Here is a 10,686-nt window from a genome sequence, read left to right as displayed (position 1 = left end):
GATTGGATGTCGCTGGACATAAGTCTCTGTTATATTGTGCGATTTCCTCAGTTACATAATAGTGTATTTCTCACAAAATTGCATAGATGTCGTAGATGAAACTCTCTGTTACAAAATGGTAATTTAAAATGTTTATAACATCTTTGGAGATGCCTGAAAATCAATGGAAGTCAGTACTTTTTATTAATTGCCCGTGCGACTTCATTCATTTGCTCTGCAGGCAGAGCATTTTGGAAAGGGCCGGCCTTTGGCTGGCCACATAATATAATTTAAACAAAATAGTCACTGTCGATTATTTCTAAGTGTTGACATTTAGTAGACATTATATAATATGCACTTTTCGTATACAGTTTACTGAATGTATTATATGTATTATTATAGGTGGTTCAAACGTTGTTAGTGAATGGCGTTACAGAAAATCCTGTTTTTAGATTTTTAAAGCATTATGTTTTTCAGACGTAAATCATTGAGATGTTAATTTACCTAATATTTGTTAGATCAGACTAAACTTCCACTTATTATGATTCCATACAATAAAATTTATAATTAACTAAATTTTAGACACTAATTCTATATTTTTAAGCACATTTTTTTAATTAGTTCTTATTTCTATAAGAATATTTTTTTATTCATAAATTGAATAAAGTTTTGTTATTGTATTATTACTGAAATAGATTCAAATAGAAAGTTTTAGATTTTTTTTATTAAATAAACTGTACACGGCGTTATTATACTTCATTTATTCGGTGATGAAAACCCGATTGAAATGGAAAATTTTAACTCAATTTTTCCAGAAATTGGACACGGCGCTTTGCTATTAATCTTTTCATTGTCCAAGGGACAAAATCAAATCATGAACAATCAAACTACATCCTGCAACCACGATTGTTGCATTGGATTGTCACATCAAATCCATCGGTTTATGGAAACTCCAAACCGAATGTCTATAGTCGTAAAAAAATTGCTTTTCCACCTGCCGACGGATCAGAATTTTGTTTTTTAATGAATTGGTCCCATTGGGACCATTACACTATGTTTTCTGTTTGGACCCATAAAAACGTCGGTTAGTGTCACGTGTGCGAATGTGTGCTATAAAACATAGTTATTACACGATCCAAGCCCAACTTCATCCTCTTTCCATCCCCCATACATATATATATATTTTTGATCCCCGTGCGACCATCGATTGGATCGATCTGCCCTAAAGGACATCCCTTTCGCGGCGAATTGTTATCCTACGCTTATCGCTGAGAAAGGTAGTCCAAGGTCGGATAATAAGTATCTTTTAATAGAGACATGCTGCTTCTCTGTTTACGATGGATTTGCATTTCCGTGCTGCCCTTTCATCCCCGAAGCGAAATACACATTTCCCCCTAAAATCCAATTACTTATTTTGTTGTAACACGTGTAATTTCCATCGAACGAAACCTAATGGAATTAACACGAGGAGTCCTGATTCCACTCACTTAACAACCCTTTCACTATTAGTCATAAATTTCTATTGTTATTAAGTTACCAAACTAATGTAATAATCACTGATGAAACTAACAATAATAAGTCCAGCTTTACAAAACCCAACAATCCAAAATTAAATATATTTATCTCTTATATAAATTATTGTTACGTTATATCATAGTAGATTTCTAACTAACAGATAGTGTTTTCAATGTTTGTGTTGTAACTATATTAGATTTTAGTTATAGCAAGAGCATGTAACACGACTAACATATGGCTGTAATTCATGAGGTATTACGTTACTCCGTTGCATAACACACGCTTAATTTAAATTAAGCTCCCGGCAATTTAGGCTTAATGGTATTTCGAGGCGTTTACATGAAACTACAAGAAAAGTTGCTGACGTTTTAATGACCAAAAATAAATAATTATAGAAACATAAATGTATAACCATTTGTCATCAAAACTGTATGTTAATGGCGGGTCAATATCTTAGGTTTTAAATGGTTTAAAAATTAAATATAGGACAATATTTCATCGCCGTTTGGGAGATAGTGCAGCAACTTTAGATTATATTAGGCATTTCCAACTTTAACCCAGAAAGTTTGGAAGAAAGAAAAAGTATAGTTACACATATATGTATTAAAAAAATAAAAGAAGGTTATTTGAAGGTCAAAAAGAACAAAATCAATCACGTGGGGGGAAACTTCCCCCTATTTCGATATAAGTTTAAAAATAGTTGTATTGCCTCCCCTTAATCAAACCCCTATCTCCGTGCATCCACCCCAACGTTTACCGTGGCGCATGGATCTCGCCCGCCGGCTTTGTGGGTTTCATAATGCAAATTGCAGTTACTTTACGGTGCGGATACAAGGGTGCACTTGTGTTTTAATCAAGCGGCAATAGTGAATGGGCTTCAAGAAAGCGGAATTAACTGGACGAGAAGATGATGAGAGAGAAAAAAAATATGAAATTGAAAAAGAACGACGAACGATTCCTTTGACGTTTAAAAAAATATTGCAAAAAATGTATATATGTATACGTTTTTTAAAGGGCTGAATGTGATCGTGCGCGGTAGGGGTTGGAAGGCATTTATCTTTATTAAAGTTGGGTTATTATCATGGAAATGAGTGGGATTTTATAAAGAATCGTTCGGACAATCTGCGCTTCAGGGTACAGGAGAAACTTCTTGAACTTATTTATATTCTATTTAAATGGCGCGTGCGTCTAATTTATGGTCGAAGTTTCGGTGCTCTCGTTTTGTTCTACTTTTGGTTATATATTTTCTTTCGTTTGCAGGAGATGTGCTTACCTTTTCTCCGTACTCGCCTTCCACCGCGACGGTGGATACGTACTTCCAACCAAGCTCTTTGATGATGCTAACCATGGCTTGAGCTTGGAAACTGTCCGGAGGTACTACTCTGCTGAAGTACTCGAAGCGGGATTTGTCAGATAGCTCGGTACTGGTCGAGGCATAGCTGATCTGCGGTACCTGAAAATAATTAAAACATATAATTTCAGTAAAAGAAATCAATATTTTAAAACAATGTTTGGGGACCCTTGGGTAAAAATGTTAGGGGCCCTTGACTAACACTGTCTGTACTAACTATGGTAGATATGGATTAAAATGTTGTATTCATATTTCATACAATTTCACAACTGATATATTGTTGACAGGTTTACAAAGTTTCAAAGTGTTATAGCGATGACAGTGAAATTCCAGCGTTAGCAGCATTAATAGTGTATACTTTAATACCTACTTATGCCTCTTTTCTTGCACGTTGTGATCAAGGCAAGATAAGTATTATATATACAAAATACAACTTTTAATAAAAATAAATTTATACATGGAATCAATATGTTATTACTAAAATGTTGTAATTTATATTTAGGTATGTTATATATATTTCGGAAATGGAGTAAGTAGAGAGGTGAAGTTGGAGATAACTATTAAACTACTTTACAGCTCCGAGCACATTGATATCTCCAATAAATTCAGCAATGTCGTAAAAGGTACTCCACTAGGGATGCACTTTAATTTTCAGTTTAAAGACATTATTAGCAGACCAAACTCCCTTTGTGTTTCAGCAGCTGTGCCCATAAAAACAAAGATCATTTAAATTGAAAATATTATTTGAAACCGCTTTTTATGATATGCCTTCTAAAAATGATACATAAAGAATACGAGTTTAGATATGAGATAGATTTAATAATTATATATATTGCTTAAATGTTTGGTCGGAATATTTTTGTTGGAATGAAGCCAATATTTCCCAATATATTAAGTAGTAAATGGAGTATCGGAGATTGCAACAAATCGAAAGGAAAATAAAAAAAAGGTGAGTTGTATGTATTCGCTGAAAGAATTCCAGCATCCTGTCCGAAGGACCAAATATGTCGAAACTCCATTACGTCGCTTCCTGTTTCGGGGCTCGACTTCCTCATAACTTGATCGCGTTTAATATGTGCAAACGATATTAACAATTCTGTCCAGATTTACCAGCCGTCAGCTGGACGTAATTGGATCTCGTGGATGATTGACGCAAAATGTTTCCGAACAAAAAAAAGCACGTGTCTATATTTCTTTTGTTCGAGAGGACTATAAAATAAATACAAATCTGGTTAGGTATGAGGTTAGAAGATTGCTTTCCTGAAAAATACACAATGACCTATATTTTATCTTATCAAGGATTAAGAAAAATAAGAATAGTTCTAGAAGTGAGTCCTTTTGTTTTTTTATAGTTATAAAGTGTTAGGGATAAGGCTGTATGCATATTATGCGTGAGTCATAAATAAAAGTATGCTGTAGCAATTAGTATGTAGCCACGTCTTTAGTATTATCATATTCAATGACAATTAATGAATGACAACTTATGAAAGTTAAGACAAGTAACAGTTAGTTAATAAGCAGTTAAAAACAGAGTAAGTTGGTACAATAGCATTAAGACTTATGTCACTTTTATGTAGTACATAACTACTTTACTCTACAAAGTCATATATTACAATATCACCAATCTTTATAAAAACTAAAGCACACGTTGCTTAACTTTCTTTAAATTGTAAACATTAATTACCATTAAATTCACAATTAGTAATAGTAAATTATTCAACAAAGAAATGTCTGGTAAGGAAGGAAGGATTGAAAAATTTATTACTACAGAGATTATTGCAAACCAAAAAAATAGGTAAGTGCTAAAGTGTTTAAAAGTTTGGTTACTACGTGAAATCATTTATCATGATGTCTCATTAAGAACTTAGAACATTAAAATGCAATTTACAGAGAAAACAGTATGCGATACTGAGGCTTTTGGAGGTCTGTACTAGTGAGGAAAATCAATAACATACAGTTAGATGCAAGTTGCACTCTTTCTCTATAAATAATTTGTAAGTTGATTTAAAGAATATTATTAAATATTAATACAATTTCTATAATCCTATAAATATTTGTAATAAAATGTATAGTATACATAAAAAAATATTTGTGAATGAATAATTTTATTTTAATAAAATTTTCTGATGTCTTCTAAATAATCATCTTGTGCTTTAATGGAAATAAAAATCCCATTATAAAATCAAAAGTTACGGACAAAAATAACACGTTGTGATTATTGGAATTCCATTGAGAAGATATGTTTATTATGTGGTAACGTAATCTGAATTTTCCACACCGACAATCAGGACGGATTGTAATTTAATACGGGCTGCCTATGTGGAATAATAATAATAAAAATATTTGCGAGTATGTGGGTACCTGGGTGTATATCTGTGACTATGTGTGTGTGAATGTATGAGTGAGATGTAAAAAAATCCCCTACGTTGTGGCTTTGTGTGGGGGGTGAACGTTTGGGCGGATTTTTGTTATTTATGGGGGGCATTTAAAATTTATTTTCCTGTGCCGTAGATACGAGGTCCCAAATGTAATGGGCGATAAACAACGGACACAACTATGGCATTAGTCTTTCAGACTTATTTTTATTATTCGCGGTTATTATTGAAACACGCGATGAAAATCACTCGATTATCCGTGAATAAACAGGAGAGAACGAATAAGCAATAAAACTGACATACTAGCATAACACGAACAAATTAAACAAAAGCAACAATAACAAACAAAAAATAACAACATGGGCATTGCATGTTGGTACTTTTTGCTATTGTAAAATTTGCTGGACAAACGACGATGAATGTTTCATAAAATATTTTATTATTTCATAACCTTCAAATTCAAATCAATTTGTATAATCATAATATTCATTATTCATATTGAATTTCATAAAAGTAACATTTAACCTTTGAACTTATTTTTCGATAATGAATGCAATAAGAAAAATACACAAAACCTATAATTAAATATATAGCGTATATTAATATAATGTAAAAGCTTATCATAAGTAATGAAGTTACTTAATATATTTAGTGTTGACAATTCTATTCGAAAATGATATGATGTGAATTTGATATGGATAAAAACTGACTAAAATACTAAACGAATTTGTAGAGTTTAGTATTACTTACTTAGTACATTTAAGTTTAAGTTATGTAAGAATTACATAACATGTTGGGTTTAGTTATCTAAGTATTGACAATACTACTTAAAATATTGGTATTCAATTTATTAAAGTTTTGATAAGAAGTCAGCATTAATTTTAATACGTATTTGATTATTTACAGCTCTCTAACCAAACTTACGTAAAAATATCCATACGAACGTATAATTTTCTCGAATTATGAAAGTGTTGGTGACAACCAACTAACGTACAAATATCCGTACGATTGTATAATTTATATTACTTTGTAGAAAATATTTATTTAACTTTTCTCATGTTATCAAATAAAAAAAAATAGTTATACATTTGAAACTTATGAAATAAGTTATAGCATTAAAGAAATACAAGAACCTTTTGAAAAGGATGGTGGCTCATTTCGGGGATCGCTTTAAAACAATGTCCCGTAATAGCTGCTCATCAAGCCGTAAGCAAATCTGATTTTCAAATCGCTTTAGATCAACTTGATTGCATTTCCACCGACAATATACCGGGAGAGTCGCTTTGTGAAACGCGCGCCCTTCGATATTACCTAAGCTGATGTTATTTAATAAACCTTTGGGATCCGGATTGTTTTACAAACTCGGATCGGAACAAAGCCTACAGACAAAATATATCTCACAGGCAGATTGCTTTCCTCTATGAATATTCCCTGTATCAAAGTCTACTGTTGCTGTTTCCGTTTATTATAAGTGTATACACATTTCAATGCATTACAAAATCTTTATATACATTATTACTAATGTCAATCAAATTACAAACAGCCAATTATTTATATAGTTTGTTTAGAAACATCATTTGTAAAATTTAATTTTTATATAATTTTATGTTAGTTTTACTATTTGTCATTTAAATGACAAAATTAGAAAATATTCATGGTTATGTAATGCTCAGAAAATGTACAACAATTGCTAATAAAAATGAATATTGTCTAATTAAATATAATATATAAATGTCAGGATACATAATTTAATTTAAGAAAAAAAAATCATAAAATTTGTATAATAAATTTCCATCAGCATATAATAATTAAGTGGTGTAATTAATAATCGTTTCCACGTAATATTAATTAAGATGTGACTAGAAACCTAACGGAAGAAAATCGATGATCAAAAAGGTCCTGATTGTAATTCCCCGGCGTCGGCCGTACCCTGATCGTCCTTTAGAAACCCAATAGAATCAATTGAAACCAAACAATGTTTTGTCCACAACAAACAAACAATTGTCACCTTTCGAATGTACAGAAAAAAGAAGAATCAACTTAATTCCAACGGTCAATTAAGTGGATCCGAAGAGATGCACGTCACTAATCGTCCATTTAAACTCAAATAAATCACAAAAGAGTTAAAATTTCCAATGAATCCATTCATTTTTTCGAGTCCATTTGTATTTATTTATTTTTATTATTCGCGTTTATTATCGTGCAACAGTGTCCAGGTACAAACCGATGGTTCGGAAAATTCATTTCACATCGAAACGCACACCGTTATAACAGGGTAAAAGCAGAACGAAAATAAAACAAATAATATAAAAAATTGAAATAAACAAAAAGTAAATAAATAAACGAACAAAATTGTGGAATAAACACATTTGCGGCGGTCGACTGTGCAATATTTGCGTTTCATTTTTACACAACGGATTCGATGTCCTTTGTCGCAATTGGCGCAAACCGAATGCAAATAAAACAAAAATTATTGCAGCACCAAAAAAAACGAGAAAGGCTATTGGTATCATTCGATTTTGGTATACGTTCTTTTCGCACCCCGGGACATCCGTTGGGGGTGAAATAACGAAACTCTACCAAAAAAAATCCAATATATAATAGCGTAAAAACATGAAATATTCACTATATATTTCTGTGCATATATTCACTAGAATTTTCTATTTATGTTGGGAAAACTGAATGTTCAAGAGAAGGATTTGATTGATTCGCCTACGAATGTGCGTATATTTCACATAAATATTTTTATTTTATTTTTTTTGGTATATTTATACATTTTTCTTTACCTTTTCCTGTTTGTCACATCATGCAGGGAGGAACGAAAATATGACAGATACATTTAAATCGAAATGCTTTCGTGATTATGTAAGTGATTACGGTCGTCTTGGAAACGCGCGAGGGTAACGAAATAAAATATTTATGTGAATGGAAAGTTTTGCAATTTATGTAGGACAAAGCAATTTACTCGAATTTAGATTATGGTAACCATCACACTGCTGAAATTCTTTTCTATATTCATAATTTTAATTCCAATTGAAAACACACAAAATAAAAAAAACAACAAGCAACATTTATAAATATATATATGCAAAAGTCCAATTGAACAATAAAATCAAGTTTAAATGATGATAAATTCATTAATATGATTATTTATAATATGATTTAATATTAATTATTTGTTCTATTTTTTATATATAATTAATGGGTCATTTTGACCCAAAATAGTACTTGTGTTTCATTTATGAATTCATAGTAGTTGCGGGTAAATGCATACAAAAATGTAATTGAATTTTCATATGCATTTTTTTTATTCGGTTTACAAATAGATACGAAAAAGTGATGGACAAATTAAAATCCAGTGCAACTGTTTCAACGGATGTCAGAAAAAAAATGTATATAGTACACTTTTCAAATGTATTCAAATGTATTTTCTTTTATTTGGTGTGCAAATAGATACGAAAATCTGATGGACAAATTAAAATGCAACGCAACGGATTCGTGATTATGTAAGTGATTACGGACGGCAGAAAATAAAAAAACAACATAAAAACGGACGAGGATAACGATTTTGTTTGCTGGACATCACTACAAAAAAAGAAGTGTGAAATAGGGATGAGTTGGACAAAGCAATTTACTCAAAATGTATAAATATCTTTTCCATGAAATTTCTTCAAATTGAAATTTTTATTTTATTGAATATAAAAATGGATACCTCGAATAGTGCGGCTTCGGGTAATTGAGTAAAATGCATTCTAAATTTCTGTTTATTTTTGTGCAGTTTTAAAGTCCTTGATTAGTCCGGTTTCAAAGATTATACGAATTATAGAACATTATAGAAAAGTTTCTGTATCAAACTTTTCTATTGAATATAAATACAAGAAACGAAATTCCAACGTGATTATATGATGTAAACATAGAAGCAGATGTGTCAACTCCAGTAAATTATATTTGTTTTTGTTACTTATTTATAATGAAATAAAAACAATATTTGTTACGTTAATCTAAATCACATTATCGTACACAATTATTATTCTTTCATATATCTGTCACATACAGAACAACGTGACAGTTATATTTCAATGGTATGGAATCTTTTCGTTATTACATCATAACAAATGCTTATTTATAACTTTAATTAAGTCAAAACAATCATATTAATGAATCATATTATTGAACTGTTAAGAAATAGTTAATTAAATAATTTTTATTACATGATATAATTAATTACATTTGAATTTTTTTTTTATTAATAAAATATATAACTATTCTTCATCTATGTAAAGTTTTTAATTTTAGATAGTCTTAAACACATTGAGCTAAAAAAATATATGCTCTTTTATTCCATTCATCTTTCATTAAGAAACATTGTAAAATTGTATAAAATCAAGAGAAATGTATAATATTTTTCATATGGTAAATATGATTTATTTATTATGGATGTCATAAAATATATATATATGTCTCTTGTATTTTTATATTTTAACCATATTTATTATTATTGTTGTAGCATATATAAAAATGCGTTTCTCCACTCAGATTTTAACATTTCATTATTCGCGCGGCGTCTGTGAGGCAAACCTATCGTAACTTCTAAAATTTAAAATATACTGACTGAGTAAAGATGCTACGAAAGATCGCGCGAGTAACGAAGGGTTAAATGGAATACTTGTAATTTGTGGATGAGCCGGGTATTATTTTCTTATAAAAAAACTGTTTAAAAAAAAGTATATAAATCAAAACAAATTGTACTGATTCTTACAAATAAGTAATACAATTATGCTCATATTCTCATAATTCCATTTTATATAATGTATGAAATCGAAACTACGTACAAATAATATAAATTAACATGTGAAAAGCAAATACGAAACTGCTTTTATTTAACTTTCGCAATTACTGTATGTTACATTTAAACAAGCTTTCTGCCGTATTTAAAAATAATATAGAAAAAAATACAACTCATGTTGCGCATTATCCATGTCACTGTTTAGGATTGATGTGTGCTCTATATATTAAAAAGTACGTACATTTATGTCCATCAGTAAAAACCAGTTTTGTTTGTTTATAGTATAAATTTAAAAATGCATTTAATATTGATCCAAGTTCAAGATATTTATAGCATCTATATATTTTTTGTAATTATTCTGTTTATGTAACAGATTATTAATCATTAAAAAGATGATCACTTTTATATAAAAGCCATCGGAACTCAGACTCTATTCAGTATCAAATACACATTTGCACTCATATTTGTACGTTAATTCGAACAGAGAAAATAATTAAATACATATTATACGTTTGTAAGTATTGAAATGCAGTATAGAATGTACGTATAATTGAACAAATGTTAAATGAATGTACGTTAAATGGGCACTCAATATGTTAGAGTTCAAGATTACGTCATTCCTTTTTCTTTTAATTGCACAATACCGCAACAACATTTGTATACGAATATTTTTTTTTTTG

The 10,686-nt window shown here is 30.2% G+C and overlaps 1 protein-coding gene across 3 annotated transcripts in view; it reads right to left on the bottom strand.

Moving 5' to 3' along the window:
* Window positions 1-10,686, bottom strand: part of LOC108560036 (metabotropic glutamate receptor 7) — an 87,908-nt gene that overhangs the window by 52,541 nt on the left and 24,681 nt on the right. For all 3 annotated transcript variants that reach the window (XM_017917466.1, XM_017917472.1, XM_017917480.1), the window contains exon 3: window positions 2,768-2,947. In XM_017917466.1, the coding sequence (XP_017772955.1) occupies window positions 2,768-2,947 (180 nt within the window). The remainder of the gene's footprint in view (window positions 1-2,767; window positions 2,948-10,686) is intronic.

Source organism: Nicrophorus vespilloides, unplaced genomic scaffold (genome assembly GCF_001412225.1).
Source record: "Nicrophorus vespilloides isolate i.1.1-1 unplaced genomic scaffold, Nicve_v1.0, whole genome shotgun sequence".
In the NCBI taxonomy this organism is placed as follows: domain Eukaryota; kingdom Metazoa; phylum Arthropoda; class Insecta; order Coleoptera; family Silphidae; genus Nicrophorus; species Nicrophorus vespilloides.
Note: the sequence above shows the minus strand (reverse complement) of the source record. Positions and strands in the feature narration are given on the sequence as shown.